Here is a 20,667-nt window from a genome sequence, read left to right as displayed (position 1 = left end):
TGTGTGAGAAGAATATAAACTGATCTTTAAAAGGCAGAAAGCTATAGAAGAAATATTATTTTAAAATTCTGAGCAAGCATAATATAAAAACTCTTTATAAATACTCAACTCCTTAACCATGTCCCACAAAACAGAAGCTTCTAAGAATGTAGAAAAGGTAACGTAATATAATTAGCATTAAAAGTGGAGGTTAAACTAAGTCCTTGAAAACCAGAATAACTTTCAGACAGAGAATCAATCACAGAGTTGCTCTAATGAAAATCAAATCTTCTGATTGACTGGAAAAAAGCCTCCAGGAGTTTATGGCACACTGTTGTACTATGGTGGTGGATTAATAAACCTTTACACTTCCAGTGGCAATGATAACAGAGAAGACGAATATTATAGTCAAAAAAACAGCCTGAATGATTTAGGATTTTTAAGACTGATGCTTTTTTTCACAAAACATAAATGGATCTCCCCAACCTTAGTTATGTGTAGCTGTTTATGAGTGCTTACTAAAATAATCCTATTTTATTTTCACAAAAAATGTGGATTAGTTGTTTGTGATGCTTCAAATATTTGTTCCTAGCAAAGAAGTTATAGACTGCCATCTGGTGGACAAACTATATAGCAAACACACATTATTCAAGTGTGTTTTTCCCAAGGATGCCTCCTGGGTGAAGTTCTGGCCATGTCCCACCGGAAGGAGGCACGCTGGGGAGATTATATCTCTTGGCTGGCCTCGGAAGGCCTTGGTATTCCCTAAGACAAGCTAGAGGAAGAGGCTAGGGAGATGGAGGTCTGCACTTCTCTGCTTAGGCTGCTGCCCTGGAGACCCAGGCCCAGATAAGCAGAAGAAAATTCATGGATGGATTTATCTTCTGGTATGAATCCAGATAGTGGTTTATCACAAATAGCTAATATCACCCAAATATATTGGTCACACTGATTTCTCAATGGGTGTCTGGTTAAGAACAGAAAAATCTGGAAGCAGGCTGCTGATTATAGACAACATCAAGAGGCACAAGCTGAAGGTTTTGAGGCATCAACAGTCACAAAAATGAACCAAACATTACTGAAAAATTACAGATAGTTAGAGAAGCAGCTGATGCAAGACAGGCCAAGAATATCACAGAAGTAGATGTCCTTGTCAAAAGCCTCCAAACAGAAACATACATAGAAGTGTGCAAGGATCACAGTATATGTAAAACTTTTGTAAAACCTTCTTTTCTTTTTTTGTTATTTTCAAACTGTAAAACTTATAATAATAAGGTAATAATGCATTTTCAAGCTCATCTCAGATTTTAATCACTTACGAAGTTACCATTACGAAATTACTTTTGATGAAGGATGGCCAAGCTTTTACATTTGTTTTCTAGCACTAGCCTCTTAAAAGAAGTCTGAGAATATTTTTTTCTAACTAGACTAATGTAGATATGATCAGGTAACATGCCGGTGGAGCGGTTAGTGTCACCTGACAGAAAGAAGAACTCACTGTGGGCCTCATTGTGAGTTTAAATGTGCCCATTGAACCACTATGGGTTTCCTGTAAGTACTCCAGCTTCTCCCACAGTCCAAGGAGAAGCATTTTAGGTTAACTGGTGATTCAAAAATTGCCATGCACATAAAGTAGATGATGAGTTTAATGTGCATAATATGAAGCACTGTATGAATGTATGGTTAAAATGTTACTTGTAGTCTAAAGTGCTTTCAGTGGTCAGACAACTGCTATATTACATCGCCAATACATTACATGTTCAAAATCTTTTTATTTATTTATTTTTTAAGTGACAAGTGAAAAAAAATGCTGACTTTTTTAATATATAGATATTATATATGGAATATCCTGTCTGTCAGCTTTTCTTCAACTATGCTATTCCATATTTGGGGTAAACCAGTGGTGCTTCTGGAAACCAAGATTATTCACAACACATTTTAGAGAATGTAATTTTATGGGTATAAAAAAAAGCCTACAAAGATTTCAAATTACAAAAGGATCCAAAGCCATCCTGTGGAAACAGTTTAAGCTTCCTTCACTTACCAGCATCTCCCATAGAGCTAAAGATGTTCTCAGTGACATCCAAAATGCGGTCAGTGGCTTCTCCATGACGTCCAATGGGATGGCCTCCACTGGCATATTGTTTGATGTGTTGAAGGAGCTCATTAAGAGCCTGTGTGACACCTGTGGCAGCCATGCCCACCTGTTTCAGGAGACCCTCATCACTGGTCGCTCCCTGTGATGCCTCAACACAGCCCTCTACTGACTTAGCCACCAGCTTGCCCGCCTCAATTAGCTGCTCCTGGCACACTGGAGAGCTGATTGTTGGAGCCACCACCTTGAAGAGGGAAAGGATTATTGGTGGGACAGAAAAGTAGAAAGACCTTAGGCTTGGCTCAGTTTCAGTCAACAGTTGTCCCTATCAGACGGTGAACACTGTATTAAAGTCGAGTTCTCAATAGATTACTCACTCTGGTGCAAGCTACTAGCTGAGATGTGGACAAAGCGCATTGAGTTGCTGCTGCGATGACCCGGTTCTGCTGGGCTGAGTCTTCTGTCTTCTGGGCCACATTCTTTGCTTTGAGCACCAGAGCTGCTGCAGCATTAGCCACAGCTTTAGCCAATTGCATCAGCATGTCCTGCCAAAAGCAAACAGCAGTTAGCATACCTTATCATTGGTGAAAATCAGAAAAGAAGTTAGTTGAATCCAGAAATGTATTAAATTTGTATGAAGTCGATAAATATTATGATATCAGGGCAGGATGAATGAATGTGAATAATATCTAATGTGTCATACTTTGTCTTGCATATACAAGAGTAGTTCCCATTGCTACACAGCAAAATTAAAGAACTACCAAAATAGCAAAATACTACAATAATAAAAGTTATGATGGGCACACCTGGAACTGTTGATCAGTGTCTGCCTCGCCTATGTGAGAAAGCAGCTCTCCGCTGGCTTGGCCCACATTTCCAGCAGCCTGCAGCAGATTCTGACGAGGCTGAAACCAAAAGATATTACTGACCTCAGACAACAAAGAGTAGAAAAACACAACATATCTCTGTCTTCCTTTTAGTTTGACCCTGTACCTCTGTGTTTGCAGGTTGGGCAGTCTTTAGCATTTCAGAGACAGCACAGGCCAGGTTCTTGGCAGCACCAAGCAGATGCTGTCCATTTCCTCCTTCATCCTCCATAAGTGCTGCCAGAAGTTTAACACCCTTTGACATCTCTGTTAGGTTGGAGGAGATTGTAGTAACGGCACAGCCAACTGCTGTGTAATCTGTCTCTGCTGGATCACCTAAAGACAGACACAGGCAGAGATTTGTGCTTTATCTCCTACAGGACGCTTGTTATATTTGCATAAGAAACAAATTCAGAAAGTACTCAGAAAACAGATCAGATATCAATGGGAAAAAATCACGCTGGATATCTGCTGGGATGAAAGGATGCTACATCATTTGAAGTAAATGAAAATTATCAGCCTACAGAGGGCTGAATTCAAAGACACCCCAAAAATCAAAGTGAAAAAAACAATGCAGCAGGCTAATTTGTATGGCCTCCATGTGCTTGTATGCATGGCTGACAACGTTGGATCATAGTCCTAATAAGACTATGGATGGTGTCCTCAGGGAATCTCCTCCCAGATCTAGACCAGGACATCACTGAGCTCCTGGACAGTCTGAGGTGATACCTTATGACATTGGATATATAGAAAGAAACATAATGTCCCAAAAAACGTTCTGACAGGTTTAGGTCAGGCAAATGTGGGGGCCAGTTGGTTATATAAATTCCTTTATCCTCCAGGAACTGCCTGCATGCTTTTGCCTGCTGGTGCATTGGCGCAATAGGGTCTGACAAGGGGTCAGAGGATTTAATTGTGATTCTTAATGGCAGTCATGGTGCTGTTGCCCATGTTAGAGGCAGCATAACTTTCATAACAGCTTCTCGAGACTCTTTCACATCTGCCACATGCTCAGGGTGAGGCACATAACCCCTGTGGTCCACCTGCCAGTTCTGGTATTCTATGGAAAACGCTAATCAGGTCCTCAATGCTGGGCAGTGAACACAGGGCCTACTACAGGATGTTGGGCCCTCAGGCACCCTCATGAGTTCTGTTTCTGGTGAGAGACATTCACAACGGTGGACCTTTTGGGGGTCAACTTGTAGCTCTGGCAGTGATCATCCTATTCCTCTTTACACAAAGGAGCAGATACTGGTCCTGGTAATGGGTTAAGGACCTCTTATAACCTTGGCCAGTTTGGAGTAAACGCCTGTGCTGGGGGACAAAGCAAACCTTCTGGCAATGGAACACATTGACGTGCCATCCTGGAGGAGTTGGACTACTTGTACAACTACCATAGGGTCCAGGTAGCCTCATCCTACCTGTAGTGACACTGACCCTATCCAAATGCAAAACTAGTGCATGCTTTGCATAGCAAAGTAGGGAACATGTTAGCATTAAGACTCAAAAACTACAAAGTGAGCAGTGAAATTTATACGAAGAGAACTGATGCTGAAGGACAACCAGTCTTCCAAATTCGTATTATCATTACTGCAAATGAACCTGAACAACAGGAAACTTAACATGTGTAATAGTTGTATTTTCGGTTTGATAAGAAATTGTGAATAAAATGCCTCAATGTCTTATAAGATTCACATTGTCAGTGCAGATAATACGCATTATATGAGGAAAAGAATTTGAACAGTTCTCTTAATCTTTGAATTCAGGTCTTTTCCTGCTGTATAAAACAAAGCACGTAGCCACGCAGTCTCCCTTCACAAGCTTTTGTAAAGACCTTGCTGTAATAGGTAGTGTAATAGAATGACACCATTGCAACAAATGGTAAATGGACTGGTTCTTATATAGTGTTTTTTATCTTTACTTTAGAACTCAAAACACTTTATTGTTATGATCCAGTGTTGTCAGTGTTTGTTTTATGCGTGACTCCTCCCACCAGAGGATGGCTGTGGGTTTTTTCCCCCTTTCTCTCTTAGGAGATGGACACCTGGGCGTGCCTGCTGAGTAGTTGGGTGGAGTCTCTTCCTGTCCTTGGATTGGATAATTGGCTAATCACCTCCAGTATTTAACTACCAGATGACAGCCACCTGGCCCCTCTCTACTAGCCTCTACCATCCAACAAAGAGCATGTGTTTTTGATTAATTGCTGTGTAGAGTGTCTGTGCCCAGTGATTTGCAAGCATAACGCTGTGTGTGTGTGTGTGTGTGTGTGTGTGTGTGTGTGTGTGTGTGTGTGTGTGTGTGTGTGTGTGTGTGGTGTTAGTATCTTAATTTTGTAAATAGCTGTACATAGATTTGTAAAGTAGCAATTGTGTATTTTGTTCACCTTCTATATATTGTTCACTGCAGCAGCCTAGTAGGTGTGAGAAGCCATTTTTGTTGATTGAGTTTTCTCCTGTTTTTCATTTAGAAAGTTAGGTAAGTGAATTGTCTTTTGTTTGGTTTTCATTTGTGTAGGAAAGCATAGGGACCATTAGGAAGTTTTGTTTGTTATTTTTGGCACTGCTCACTGCTGAAGCAAATAAATGGCTGCTTAGCACTTTAAAAGATACTACTGTTTGTGTTCTTGCTTTGGTGGAGCGGGAGTGGGCCAATTTCTTGTTGCGTTCAATACACGCCTAGACAAAGAACGTAACATTATATAGCATGTGTCATTCACCCATTCACACACACATTCATACAAGGACTCTTTTCTACATCTGTGTCTTTTCTACATTCAGACACACGTTCACACTCCAATAACTGCATTGGTAGCTATTTAATGACCAATTGTAAGTGGTATTATTGCAAAGTGGAAACATTTAGCAACCAAGTCACAGACTCAATGCTGAGGTGCATACTGCATAAAAGGTACTCAATAACGCTGCATTTACTCAATAATTTCCAGAATTCTGTGATTAATATCAGCAGAAAAAACGTGCACCGGGAGCACGTGCACCGTCCATAGAGTGGGGTTTTTTTTTGTTTGTTTGTTTTTAAAAAGCATGATTAAAAGAATAAAGAGATGTTCCACTATTCCTACCCGCAGTGAGGTTAACCATGGAGGCTGTGCCTGCTGTAATGGCATCCACCTGTGAATGGATTTCATGTTTGGACTCATCCATCTTGTTTTTGCGCCAAGCTTGAGATGCCTTAAAAGAAAACAAAAAAACAATCCATTTAGAATGTAGTCCTCACTATACATGAATCAATACAATCAGCACTTAAATCAGTCCGAGCACATGAGGCGAAATCTCACTGCATCTGTTCCTAATGGAGGCAGAGTATCAAAATCATCCAGTGAAGCTTGGGCAGCCTGGACAGCGTGCATACTGGAGTTAATGGTTCCAGTCAGGGCTTGCTGTGCTGAAGTCTGTTGATAAAAAAAGTGAATGTATTAAATTAATAGAAATTGTGAATATAATTCTGTGTTTGAAACAATAAAATAACTGAAATTGCTCCTATAACTTAAAAACATAATGAATGTATTTTTTTAAACTGTACTTGGCTGTTTGGATTTCTGTAAAACTAATTCACAAATATGCAATTCCTAATTTTTATAAAAGCGTCACTTCAGTGCTACAGATCGACATTGGCTGCTCAGTAAGGATTCTGGCATTGTACATTCTCATGGGTTTATGAGTATGTTAGCCTGCCATATTTAAGTTTTAAGGACAGAGAAAATATGGCAGGCTAAGGGTTAGCCTACTGTTACAGTTTAGTTTCCAATTTCTGTTTCATGTTTTATGATTCAGTCATACCAGTGGAGGCATATGTCCTCTGTGCATCTGTCCACTGGTTATGTGCTGCTTAGCTTGAGGCATGGAACCCATCTGGAAGCTCTCTGGTCCACCAGCTCCTGAGCGCATGATGGCTGGCAGGGCCACTGAGCCTGTCTCCACTTTGCCGACCCTGTTGAACTGCTGCTGCAACACCGTGGACCTGGAGTGGCATGAGAAAGAACTTAGTTTTGAAAGCCCTGAGGTGCAGGTCAATGATCCAGTTTGTAATAATGTAGTTGTCTCGTCAGCCGCAACTCTTGAACGCTCAGCTGAAGAGAGGAGCTACGCTGTCAACAAATCACTACCAGGTGGTGACTTAGGAATGCTGGATACTCCATGGATGGATAGAAGTCTTGGAATACCTCTAGTGAAACTTGTATGTGTCAAGTACAGAAAACTATTCAGTGGTAACACTCATACACTTACTTTTTGGGTGACACAGAGTCTTCTAGCATGGTTGACTCTTCATCTCCCTCCAAGCCAAAGTGGTCTTTGCTCTTTTTCTGTCAAGAGAAAGAAATGTGGTGACACACTGGATTATATCAAATTCAGCTTTAAAGGATTTATATTTTCTTTTGTTTTAAAATAAAGAAAAGATTAACAACATGAGTTTCAGCAAAGGCAGCTGCCTAGTAAGATGTTTTTTCTATCACTTTTATGCAACTTTGAACAGTTGGTCAGGAAGCATTGCTCTTCTTGACACTACCATAGTGTCTGGCAAAATGAGTAGGCATTAACAGTGTGACTGGAAAAGCCAATGATGATATGAAAAAGGACACTGTGATCAAAAGTACACCAGACTCACTGGCGAGCACGCTGGGTCCACAGTCCTGTGTGAAAGTGCCATGAGTGGTAATCCAGTTGCACAGAGAAGATAAACAGTGTTGTGCTGCAGTAAGAGCACCCACTTTCAAGCTTGGGCTTGTAAGGGCTTGTAAAAAAAGATGCAGGACTTTGTGCTTCGTCTCACTAGACAAAATGGTGTTGTAGTATTTTTTTGATATTCTTTTAGGAAATAAATTCTTCATCCCCCATCAAAGCATCCATGTTGTCAATGAAATGTATAATGCTGCTGACCTTTTTAAGGATGATGTCGATGTAACCAGCAATAAGCTGAGCTATCTGCTCTCCCTCAGTGGTCTGCACAGAATAGTAACCGTCCTGGTAATCTCCAAAGTCCTAAAGGCAGAGCAAACAGCCATAAGTTAAAATACCTTATAGATTACACTGGAAAATGAATAGCTTCTTCAATAGGTGAACTATTCCATTAGGTTAGGTGAAAAACAGAGAATGTAGTGAGAAATTACCAAAGAATCAATTGAAGGCTCAACTGAATGTATGTAATCTGAACAAAGGTGAAATTTTTCTGCAATTGATTTGTATACAAATTTAAAATAAAACTTTTAATAAAACTGATGGAAAATTTTCTAGAAGCATTTTTGCTTGAGAGCCTTCCATAATTTGAATTACTTTCAGCTGGAAGTAATTATGTAACGTACTGCATTACTTTTAAGAAGATTGTTCTATTTCCTAAGTACTTTTTTCGAGTAATGAGCCCAACACTGATTACAGCAAAGTGGGGATATACCTCTGACATGCACAAACATTTGACCACACAGCATGCAAATCATTTTCATGAATGTAATATGTCTTTGATATCCTAGTTAGCGATGGTGGTGACTCTTAACGCACCCATGAGATAAGAGAAGTGATATCAGTAATTAACTTCCATCTCTAGGTCTCACTAAAGTATTTTGCAAGAAAAATGCATGGAACGAAGATTTGGAAATTGACATTTTCGGAGAGGATTAGAAATCAGCAAGTGAAGCAATTCAAACACCGTGAATGCATGCTTCATATTAACTCACTATGACTGAGTGCACAGAGGCAATAGAACTGTTTTGGGAAGAAGTCAGATGCAATGTTACACAGTGACAAAAACCCAAACAATCTTAAGGTGTTGCACTGGCCTGGTGGAAATAGTAAAATGAGAAAAAAGGTAGTGTGATAATGTGTTAAAAGTCATTTCAGGTGTTCAAATCAGAAAAAGAGAGAGGGAGAGAGAGAGGGAGGGAGAGAGAGAGAGAGAGGGAGAGAGAGAGAGAGAGATCTGGTTAGGATATTTCTGAACCAGTTAACCTTCCCAGGCTCAACAATGCTCTTATCTTGTCTCTACTTAAGAACTCACCAGGGTGAAGCTCTTTGGTGAGGCAGCCCAACGTTTAATGTTGGTCAGGTTCCACTCCTGGATCACCTCCTTGGTCTTCTCATCAACCCTCATCACGCTCTCTTTGGTTATACCCAGAAGTCGAGGCACCAGTTTGTTCTTACCCTTCATTTTCTCCTGCATGAAGGGAAATGAAATGACTGTGAAGTAAACATAAATTAAACTGGGCAAATATTCATGACTCAATCCATGAAGATCCACAATCAACAAATTAACTTAGCCATCATCCAGCTAGCACTGCAGAAGGAGAGAAAGCATATAAAGTATTTAAAAATTTTCAGTTGAATCTTGCCCTATTTGTGAATTTTTCGTCTCTGACTCTTATTCGTACCCTCCTCTTCCCCTCGCCCTTTTTCAGAAATGTAGTAGCAAACTGGCTAGTTTGGAGAACAGTTTCCACTAATACAACATGCTGGACTGGTTGGTAGAAATTGCAAGTTTCTACCTTTGTGCTGATCTTATTATTGTAAATAATACTATTTAATTATGTAAATGAGTATTATTTGTAAAGTCCATCTCAAGCCTCAAATCAAAAGCAACCTCCACTTTGGTAATCCATTGTTCTTCTCACCTTGACCAGAAAGAATGACACACCATACGTTTTTAGGGACCTGGCCAGCTTCACATAGTTGACTTTAGCCTCAATCTCTGTCATGTTTTGACAATTTTTGTGTGCCTGCAGAGACACAGTCAGAGGATTAGAACAACTCACTGTGGTATTATGTACCAGCCTCCAAGTATAAGTCATCTTGATAAAATTTGTGTTTGACCGGATCCATATACAACAGAATAATAAGCAGAACAGCACAGTCAGAACTGACATTTAATTCAAAACTTCCACAGAATCCACTTCTTACCTGGAAGATCTTTTTCTCTCCTTTGTTCTTGATGTATTCTTTGGGAAGGAACTCTTTTAAACTGAAGAGGAAAAAGGTCAAATCAAAAATAATTTTTTTTTTTAACAGCCAGCTCATTACAGTTTGATGACAAAACAACAATACAACCAAAATAGCAGTTATAAAACCAGTGCTTACTCTAAAAAGCCAGACTTGTGTTTGGACTCGTTGTGATCCCCAAATTGAATCTGACACTGATAGCCTGCAAACTCACAGGCCTTATCAAAGGAGACTGGATGAGATCCATTCAAGATGTCATCGCGGGCCTGTCCCAACACACACACACACACACACACACACACACACATCATTATAATTTTTTAAAGCTAAAATTTACAGTGTAAAACAGCATAAAACATTTGAGCCACCCTTCACTTTATAACTAGGAAAATTTAAAAAAGGTGAAATAATTTATTGAGCTAGTGCAAAAATACATTTAAATAGAATATATAAGAAAAAATACAATTGAAACAAGCTTGAAAGTCAATATTTGGTATGACTAACTTTAGCCTGAAATTTGAAATGGTACCTTTCTGTGTTCATAACTCCATTTTAATTTTTTTTAACAAAATTCCCAACACCACTGGCTGAAGTACAGCGCCAAACAATGATAGATCCTCCTTCATATTTTAGAGATGGCTGTAGACACACACAGCTCTATCTTGACTTCCTTCATACATCCTGACAGTGATTTGCACCACAAATTTAAAACCTGGATTAATCACTCCATAAGAGTCAGTTCCATCAGTTCTTGTGTAATTTGATATGCTTTAGCCTTTCCTCCCAATTTCCCTTCCTGTAGAGTGTCCTCTTGACAGCCAGCTGAGCTTCCAAGAACAGCAGATAGATCTACTGAAGGGCATCTCTCAGGTCCTGTGGCAGGTCTTTGCAGAAGAACTTTTTTTAAGGACACGACTTTCAGATACTATCTATCTGCTGCAGATTGTTTTTAAGTCTGTCTCGTCTTCTTTTGTCCCCCACTTTTCCAGTTTTTTCACAATGTTTTAAAGACACTGCACACCATGCCAAGATATGCCAAGTTTTTAGCTAATAACTTTTCAGGAATCTTCTTGTTTGTCTATTATGTTATTCCTGTCAAACTGTGTTACCTTTGGTGGTTTTTATAGATTCAACTAAAATAATAGGAGCAAATTCTGTGTTTTTGTGATAAGCTGCCAGTAGCAAAGTTCCTAAAAACAATTCAAAATTGGTTCTTTGCAAAGTTGACACAACACAGTTTCATCCCTTGAATTAGGTGTCTTTTTTATGCTTAAATGATTAATAGATAAATATTAAGTGACTCATCAAACAACACAAAATGAGTTCAAAGGCAGCCAATAGCCATAGAAATGGGTTTTTTAAAGATCTGAAAAAGAAAATCTGTCTCCTTGGAAACAAAATATTAGGAAATGAGGGGTGGCTCAAGACTGCATATTGTCTATCAAAGACAACAGGAGAAAAATAAATTAATAATAATAATGATAACAAATAATGTCAATAGGAAAATCAGGAAAAACCAGGTCTATGTCAATATATTTTTCTGTACCTGCACATAAAGCAGGTTGAGCTGGACAGGATCTCTGGAATCCACATTTTGGTCTGAGTAGAAGAATTTTCTTCGCAGCAGCAACATCTCTGTCTCCTCCACGCCCTGTTCCCTCAGTGTCCGTCCATGGTCCAACCAGTTCACTAAGGAAAGCCCAAACCACACGGGATGCCATAAAGACCAATATTAGAAATATATTAGCCAGTCAAAATGTTTTAGCATCAAGGTGAATTTTTTTAAAGTCAGTCATATTTTCATTGTAATCTGTAACCATATTTTGATTCAGATAAAGCACTTTGCTTACTCTCTGGAAAAAATGTTTCTCATTCCTGTTTCATGACACCATAATATCTAAGCAGAACACTTTGTTATAATTCTCCTCTCCCATGAATGTCGGAAAAATTTACTCAGAAAAATTGGTTGAAGTTTTTTTTTTTCTTTTGGATAAAGCTCAGCATAAGGATTGGCTAATGTATTTCCAGACAGAAGAAAGACTAGTCTTTCCAATTCCTTTCAGTGTTACAGAGTTAAAGAATGTGGCAGTGAAGATTTGGTAGACTAGTTTATTTATTTATTATTGGGACTTCCAGATCCCGAGGGACAAGATAGTGATGGCTAACTAACCAGACATAGTAGTGGCGGACAAGCAGAGAAGAAGGTTGTAGTGATAGAGGTAGTAATACCAAGCGATAGCAACAACAGGAAGACGGAACACAAGAAACTAAGAGAGGAGCTAGAGAAGATGTGAAAGGTGACCCGACACACACACTTTGGTTAAATAAGTGTGTTACAGAGCATTAGAAAGGAGGGTGGTATTTCTCATACACTCATCGTCTGTGTGGAGTTTCTGCTTCAGCTTTTCCATTTTCTTGTCATCTCTTAAAAGGGTTTTGTCTCTTTTCAGGGTTCCTGTGGTTTCCTCCTTCTTCTCTTCACCAATGTCTCGCACCAGTGAATATTCATCATAGTTTGTAATACCTGACATACGAACAGATTGAAATTACTACATTTATTTTACATTTTACACAGCATTATATATACACAAGAATCTCATGGTAAGTGGGGAAAAAAGCAATAAACCTGTAACAACACACAACATCTTGTTCTGGAAATTAAATGTGAGCTGTGTGTGGCTTATAGCTGACCTATTCTAGCACATATGGTCATCAGCATGTCACTGACAATCTTGGAGTCATCCACCATTACAGTCTTCACTGTCCCATCCAACATGCGGATCTTCAGTGGCCTCTGCTTCTTCTTATATTCCAGAGTGTCCTGTCAGACAGAGTCAACAGACCAGCTGCTGATATTTTGGTGGAAACTTTAAAATAGATTTAAAATAGATCCTGCTATTTCTCACAACACTCACATCCCACTGCTTTTCTCCCTAGAGACAGCATCATTTTTTACAGAAGCATTAAACAAAAACAACCTGACTCAGCTAATTTATAGCAAAGAAACCAGTGATGTACCTTGGTGAAAGTGTATTTAGTTATCATCACAAATCCATTGCAATTCATATATTTAACAGTTAGTCATAGCTGAATGTGTGATATACTTCCTTACCCCATTCCTTAACATGTAGTAGTCCAGAGCCTTTCCAGCCTCCAACCAGATGCCTTTCTTTGGATCTTCATCAGACAAAAACAGTCCGTAGTCATTTGCTGTAGAAGAAACACAAATGCTGATTAAGTCACTGGATTTCTATTTCTTGCCATACCTGTGGATCTCCAGACAGTAGACTAGAAGTACTTATGCTAGTTCCCTGTTCATGTAAATCACATTAGTGGATTAGTCTTTCAAACAAACATGCTTTAACAGGTTCACATCAGCTTGCCAAAGTCAAAATGTGACTATTCTACTAATTTTCACATTTTGTTGAGTAGTTTTCTTCATTTGAGGAAAACGCTAAGAAGACTTAACAGATATTTTAAAATTTTGACAGTAGAAACAATCTGTTGACTGACACAATATTGGGCAGGTGGTTACAATGTCATGCCTGATCAGTCTATGTGCAATATGCAGCATACAATTTCTCCATGTCAACAATCCAACAATCAGTTCTGATGAAGTAAGAATTAAAAAAAAAAACTAAAGAGAACTTACGCTGGCCAAGCTGTGCCTCTGGGACTCTCTCCCTGATGATGCGACAGGCATCGTAGACCATGGTGGAGGGCTCAAACTGCATCGTTTTCACTACATTCCCCACACCAATCTTTAATGAGAGGGCCACCATGATTGCTGCTCTGCACCTCCACCCAACTCACACCTGCATGAGGACCCATAAAGTAGTTAGTTGTGACATGTCAACTGTACCATTACAGTGAAATATCATATTTAATTCACAGTTGAAACAATACCAATAGTACAACTCAATCTGAAAGACATATAAAGTCTATTGAAAAAAAGACTTTTTGATAAACACACACACACCTTCTTTCCTGTTAAAATGAGGTTTTAACTGCAAGTGTAGTAGTCTACTAACAGCTGTAACTGTACACTCTAAATAATGTCAAAGCTACCTCCTCTCACAAGTAGCACATAGCAGGAAGTTCTCTACATCAGAGGTATTCTCATTGCACACAGCTATGACAAGAACTGCTATATTCATAAATATATTTTATTTTGGTACTCCTTTACATGACATTGCGCTAAAGAACTTCACATTAGTAGGAAGTGAAAACTAATTTCTCAGCCCCATGTCTTAAGCTGAGGTTAAAGTGAGAAACACCACCTCTAGCTTTTTTACATGTGTCACATATAAGGCTGTAAACAAGTGTTTAAAAAAAAAAAAGAGTTTTTAACTGAAAATCCAGTTTTCCAGCTCCTGAATAAAAACATTTGGCTCTTAACCATACCAAGGTATGGTTTTTAGAAAACAACTCTCGGTGGCTTTGCCATTGTGAGAGATTCTTTGTCATTTCTTCATGCAAGATCCTAGGGTAAGGCTGAGGTCGTATAGCAATGAGAGGTAAAGGAAATAAAGAGTAGGGGATTTTCTTTTTCAGCTTTTTTGAAATGACATTTTACTTATCACTGTGACACTGTCAGACTCGCATCCTGATAACACTCTTTCACCATCTAGCTCCCTGTGTAGTATAAAGGGGATTCAACCTAAAAAGTGAATGCTGGGTACTGCAGAAACAAATAAAAACAAACATGATAAAAAAAAAAAAAATGGCAAATGGACTGGTTATATAGTACTCCACAACTCTGAGTAGTCAAGCACTGCTTTTTACTACAAGTCATATTCATCTATTCTCACACAACCCAGGGATCGAAACACTGTCTACCTGCTCTATCAAATGACAATCAAACTGCTTTCTGACTAAAATCCAGTGTGACAACAGGCTGAGTGACATGAACCACTGTCTGGAGCATTCATATATCGTTGTCATATATCAGTGAGTACTTCTCACTATATCTTAAAAGATTGTAAGTTTTGGTGGGAAAATGTTTTCATACTATACTTCAAAAAAAGATGCTATAAGAAGATGGATGGATGGTTTTAAAAAGGCTTTGTAAATATGCTTCTCATTGTTAGGGATCCTGATTATGATTTTACTATTTGACATGATCAGGAAAAAGATGAGTAAAATACTTACCTGACTTGAACCAATTTTTTGTAACAGCCACTCAGATGATTAGCTCTGTGTTTCTTCTACCTATCTGAGGAAAATCAAATATAAACAGATATACAATTTTTTTTTTATTGATCCAACATTTTCAATGACATAATGATATGCTTTTACATTATAATGATCTTACAAAACACAGTTCCACAACATTTTGTACTCTTGCAATTCCCCATCATAATAATTTTGTCATCCTATGTGAAATATAACGTTGCAGATAAACTCACTTTTTGACACAACATATGACATAATAATTTAAATGTTCTATTCCAAAACCTAATTGTGAATACAGTACAGAAGCTTTGGACAGTGCTCAGTCCCTGTTCGCACACATACATGTTCCAATAAATCCCACAAATGGAATCTAGTAGAGTTCAAGAATTTTATCTGAGAATAAAGCACAAACTGCTGCTCAACTGAAAGAATACACAAAGCGAATTGGAATGTGTTTGTATATTAGAGATTGTTTCCTTTGGGTTTTTTTGATAACATTGCAGACACTTTTTTAAAAAAATGTTATAAAATAAAACATTAGTTTAATCCATTTTAGCTAAATTAATTTCAGAATTAAGCGTGTAACTAGTGAGAAGGTCCACATAACTGGTGTGTTTCTGTTTGGTAAAGTGTGGCAAGGTGTGGTGTGGTTTGGAAAATAAGACAGGACAAGACAAGGCAAGAAAAATAAGAGTTGGGACATCCTCCATTACGTCAGTTAAAATTTTTTAAATGCAGCTATCAAAACAAATACCTTAAATAATTAGAATGTTATTTAGTCTAAGAAAATAGAATACTACAAGACCTAATAAATATCATAATGAAATATAAACTAATCTGAAATTAATATAAATACAGTAAAACAAGTATAAATGTAAACAATATATAGAAAGAAATATTTGAAAATCAACAAACAAAAACAGAATTTAAATCTTAAATATAATCAGCAGTACTAAATGCAGTGAAACAGACTAGCAAATATCAGAGTACATCAAAGTGGCTCAGCAGAACAGCGCAAGTTGTAGTGGACACTGCAATAAATTGTTGTGGTATTTGTGTGAGTGTGAGTGTGAGTGTGTGTGTGCGCGCGTGCGTGCATGCATTGGAGGAGGAGTGGGGCTGTCGGTCAAGTGAGTGGGTTCATCTCTAGAAACAGTTGGGTCTTCCTCTGCTGTGGAATGACAGCATTCTTTCAAGTTCCTAATCAGCTGTCTACATGTCATTTCCTGTTTTTAAAAGACATTCAAGGCCATATATGGGCATCTCTGACATCCACACATGCCCAGCAGTGACTTAGCTGGAAGCCTGCAGTGAGTATCACTGGTCAGTTTGTTGACAAAGCTTACTAATCTAAAGCTCATCCTAGTCCTTCAAGTTTCAAAGTTACAATGTTCACGTTTAATCAGTGTTAGTCCTCAATATTATTCAATGCAGAAACTTTAAAGCTCTAAATGCCCAAAGACCATTACCGAGCAAAAGCTACTTCACCATTCAACTCTTCCTGTTTATTTAACACCAGCTCAAAATCTGATAGATAATCTTGTTTAAAAACATTGTGAGTCTACAGACTTCAGAAATTGTACTGTAAATGCTTCCCACTCCACCCTGACTGAAAGAGGAAGTGCGAGGTCACAACAGTAATTACTGCAGTTGCTAAAAATGAGAAATAGCACAGTAAAGGCCTTAGTGTACTCTAAAAACACTGTAAAACAATATCACAAATGAAAACACAATTCTTTAATGGTGTAGATATAAAAAATGTCCAGCTGTTGCAAAAGGGATTACAAGTTCAGGCTTTTAAAGTATAAAATTAGTTAAGCCTTTGAAGGTACTTTCTCCTTATAGTGCTTAAAATATTTCTTTGCAATAACTCAGAATTAATATCCCTTTCCAGAAAACATGACTTGGTTCTTACAAGAAAAAAAAATGTGTAGCTAACTTGACTTCCTGTTAGTCAAAGCCAGACTTCCTCTGCAAAGTAACGGCGGCCAGCTGTCATCCTAAAGCCAAGTATCCAAGCTATCAATGGAATTCAGATACTCTATACCTCAATCTTTATCTAGGGTACTACAGGCCTGACCCAATTTTTTTAATGTGTCTGTAAAACTGTCCACTAACAACGAGAGGATTATTTAAAAACCTTATCTTTTTAGGCCAGAATGAAACATTTCACTGAACTGCTCTTCAGGGCTGATAAGTATGTTGTGTACATCCTCACTATAGTTTTGGCTACAGTCATTTCTGCCAGTGTCAGCCATTTCCAAAAATGTCTAGCTCATTCTTTTTTTTAAACTGTTTTGTATGCAAGTTTGAAAAAAAAAAGAAAATGTACTAATTTAGTTGCAATCAAGGACTAGGTCTAGTTGTTTTGTTTTTCTGTTTTACTGTTGTTCTCCAGCCCTATGTGCACTAGATGTGATTTTTGTTTGGCATATCCCGATGTAGTTGTCAACACATTCGCTTGACAACCCAAAGGTAACTAGTTCAATTCCAGCCAGTGACACAAATCCCCTATGAGGTTGTGTCAGCAAGGTCATCCAGTGGAAACTTCTGCCAAATAAGACATGTGGAACTACCTATTGTCATGACCCCTTATGGAAAGGGAGCAGCTGAAACAAGACTTATAGAATTTAAAGAAAGTTATCCAAACCCATTCATTCACTCTTCTGCTTATCCTTATCAGGGTCATGGGGGGCTGGAAGTTACCCACGAAACCTTAGGGCAAGAGGCAGGGATACAAAATGGACAGGTCACCAGTCTGATGCAGACAGACAGACAACCATGGGCAATTTAAAATCACCAAATAACCTAACCCCACAAACTGCATTGCGTTGGACTGTGGGAGGAAGTCGGAGTCCCAGAGAGAACAAAACGCGAACACGGGGAGAACATGGAAACACCACACAGAAGGCCCTGGCCAGATGGTGAACTCAGGGTGTTATTGTGATTCAATAGTGCTAACCACTTATCTGAATCCATAACATTTTTTTTTTAATTACAGCTTCCTTTGCCCATACTATATCTACATAAGTGTCTTTAAAAATTTACCTTTTAAAAGACATTGTTTTGCGTGGTTTTTCATCAAAACCATTTTATCCCCACTTACAGGAACTAAAGCCTATCCAAAGTGACACTGTGGAAAAGACAAAAATTAAAACCTGGGAGCAATCCAAACACACAGGAGCCAACCAGGAGAATTCACCAGGCTTCTCCATCAGTTTTCTTAAGGAGAAGAGTGGAAGAAGCAGTAGAAGAGGGAAAGCATAAAAAGTAGTAAAAGAAGAAGCAACAACATTTTTCTGGAAGATTATTATTAAAAAAAATGTTGTCATTTATCATTATAGAGGGAGAGAAAGAGGGAAAGACATGCAGCAAAGGGCTGCAGGTTGGACTCGAAGCAGGGCCGGCCTTTCTCAGCCATGTGTATATGGTCGTCTGTTCATCCCAGTGAGCTAAACCAGCACCAAAGGAAGATTATTATTTAAAAAAATATATATATAACTCACTAGCCACGCAGCCATCACATTAGCCATTACAGCAGGGTGCTTCCTTCTGCCAGGTCACGATACTCAGATCATTTTAAACTGTTTTTGTTTTTTCAACTTAATGTTGAGTTCACTGTAATTAAGCTGCTTCAACAATCTCCAAAAGGATCCAGATAGGGATTTTGGGGGGTTACGTCCAAATTATTTGTTGAGTAATATTTATGACTTTTACATTAAACATCTGGCAACTGCTTACTGATTTACATAATTGTATTTTTGCTTACACCTTTACTTCAATAAAGTGCAATAAAGAAAGATTTGGTGTTTGGTTTTTCTTACTTTTAGACCAGTAGTTTCAGAAAGATCTCAATTGTTGTATAGTAATACAACAATAATAGTAATACAAGTAAAACATTTTTCTCTTTTTCTATGTAAGAACAAGAAAAAAGTGAAATAACAGATTTCATTTGTTTTGGTTGTGTATCTTCAGGACATCTGTGGACATTAAGAAAGAGTTCATCTAGGTGGAGATATATTGCTAAAGTAAAACCACTTGTGGTGAAGAATAGTTTACCATGAGTTCACAGCGCTGCAATACAAGTCTTTGCAATCACTGAGTGTAGCTTCGTATACAGATGGCAGAGTTTTAAACTTCCTGTGATCGTGGCCTTCAACAGTCTCAGCTGCCTGCTGTGCTGTTGCAGCACAATGTGGGCAACCAGCTTAAAGTCACTCCAGAACCTTCATGAGGCTCAAAACAAGACAACCTGTTTTAGAGCAGTTACCTGCTCTTATAAGAATCTTAAATTTAATAAAACATTTTTTGAATGTTTGTTTTATAATTCAATAAGTCATTTTTTGTCACTTGGTACCACAGAAAAAGGAAGCAGAAATTGCTTAACTATTATCAACACAAACATCATGAGAAATATTTTTCCAGTTTAAGGCTGCTGCTTATATCACATTTGATCAGTCACTATTGGCATTGGCACCACTCTGATACCAATAGATTTCTTGAGTCAAAGAAATGTAGACACAGCTGTAGCTCCAGAGCACATAACACAAAAACAAAGTCTTTACAGTGTCCCTATTACAGAGCTTAGGTAACTAGTACACTTGTATCCAACTGTAGTATGATTTGTTTTACTGGTAGTTTTTCAAAACAACTTTCACTCTGCTAATGCACGTTTGCAGTACTATTGTAAATTGAAGCTGTGTTTACCCTGATGTGACACTGTGAAAATAACCCAGTGGCATTGTTACAGCCTATCTTAGTTGTCTTAAACATGTAACCACAGCGGCCGCATTTGAACTTTTGCATCTCATCTCCCAGTCTTACATTTCCTCTCGACTCTATAGTCTACACATGCTCATATACAGTACTTATACCAGTCCCCAACTAGAAAAAAATCTCCAATTCTCCTGTTTTTTTAGCATTTCATACATTTTTTTAAATTATTTTTATCTGACCATTCAGTGCACTAAAAGATTTTGTCAAAACAATACCCTAGAGTAAACAGGAAACCTAATAAGAGAATTTATAAAAGGGGGAAAAAAGGAAATGAGGCTAATTATTTCTGTTCTGGGCTGTACTGTACAGATCAGATTTCACTTGTTTGAGAGGGGTTTACACGGGTGAAGGAAAGTTAAAATAGCAGCATTTGCCTTTAGTATAAGGCAACACAATTACAACATTATGAGCTATTTGAAAAACAAAAAATGTCAAATCGTCTGGTTTGACCATAACTTCAGTCTATGTTTCAGGGACAATCACACTCTCACAAAGAGCTTGTTCTGTTGAACACAGAAGATGAACGGTAAAAATACTACACTACTCCCACTATCCAAGTAGCCAATATTTAAAAAAAAAAAAAAAGGTTAGTTTCATTATGTAGGAGTCTCTCTCTCTGCCCTACGTACACTTATGGGCTGATTCTTATATAGTGCTTTTCAACTCTCCCGGAGTACTCAAAGCGCTCTATACAACATGCCGCATTCACCCAATCACACACATTCACACAAGCACTGACTCCGATGAACGCATCGGAGAGCAATTTGGGGTTAGTATCTTGCCCAAATTAGAGAAAAAAAAATTGGAATTGATTGTTGAATTTTGAATTGAGTGT

The 20,667-nt window shown here is 38.2% G+C and overlaps 1 protein-coding gene across 2 annotated transcripts in view; it reads right to left on the bottom strand.

Annotated features, from left to right (window-relative positions):
* The window catches only part of tln1 (talin 1), a 60,185-nt gene that overhangs the window by 28,862 nt on the left and 10,656 nt on the right, over window positions 1-20,667 (bottom strand). The window contains exons 2-20 of one of the 2 annotated variants that reach the window (XM_031738408.2): window positions 15,033-15,092; window positions 13,534-13,696; window positions 12,994-13,091; window positions 12,573-12,702; window positions 12,253-12,405; window positions 11,428-11,570; window positions 10,020-10,147; window positions 9,843-9,903; window positions 9,557-9,661; window positions 8,947-9,102; window positions 7,836-7,937; window positions 7,185-7,261; window positions 6,738-6,918; window positions 6,236-6,349; window positions 6,020-6,128; window positions 3,068-3,276; window positions 2,881-2,979; window positions 2,452-2,619; window positions 2,024-2,318 (exon numbers count right to left, since the gene is read on the bottom strand). In XM_031738408.2, coding sequence (XP_031594268.1) covers window positions 2,024-2,318; window positions 2,452-2,619; window positions 2,881-2,979; window positions 3,068-3,276; window positions 6,020-6,128; window positions 6,236-6,349; window positions 6,738-6,918; window positions 7,185-7,261; window positions 7,836-7,937; window positions 8,947-9,102; window positions 9,557-9,661; window positions 9,843-9,903; window positions 10,020-10,147; window positions 11,428-11,570; window positions 12,253-12,405; window positions 12,573-12,702; window positions 12,994-13,091; window positions 13,534-13,663 — 2,458 coding nt within the window. In that variant the 5' untranslated portion in view covers window positions 13,664-13,696; window positions 15,033-15,092. Of the gene's footprint in view, window positions 1-2,023; window positions 2,319-2,451; window positions 2,620-2,880; window positions 2,980-3,067; window positions 3,277-6,019; window positions 6,129-6,235; window positions 6,350-6,737; window positions 6,919-7,184; window positions 7,262-7,835; window positions 7,938-8,946; window positions 9,103-9,556; window positions 9,662-9,842; window positions 9,904-10,019; window positions 10,148-11,427; window positions 11,571-12,252; window positions 12,406-12,572; window positions 12,703-12,993; window positions 13,092-13,533; window positions 13,697-15,032; window positions 15,097-20,667 lie in introns of both variants that reach the window. The other variant, XM_031738407.2, reaches the window with a different exon arrangement.

This window comes from Oreochromis aureus, linkage group 7 (genome assembly GCF_013358895.1).
Source record: "Oreochromis aureus strain Israel breed Guangdong linkage group 7, ZZ_aureus, whole genome shotgun sequence".
NCBI lineage: Eukaryota > Metazoa > Chordata > Actinopteri > Cichliformes > Cichlidae > Oreochromis > Oreochromis aureus.
Note: the sequence above shows the minus strand (reverse complement) of the source record. Positions and strands in the feature narration are given on the sequence as shown.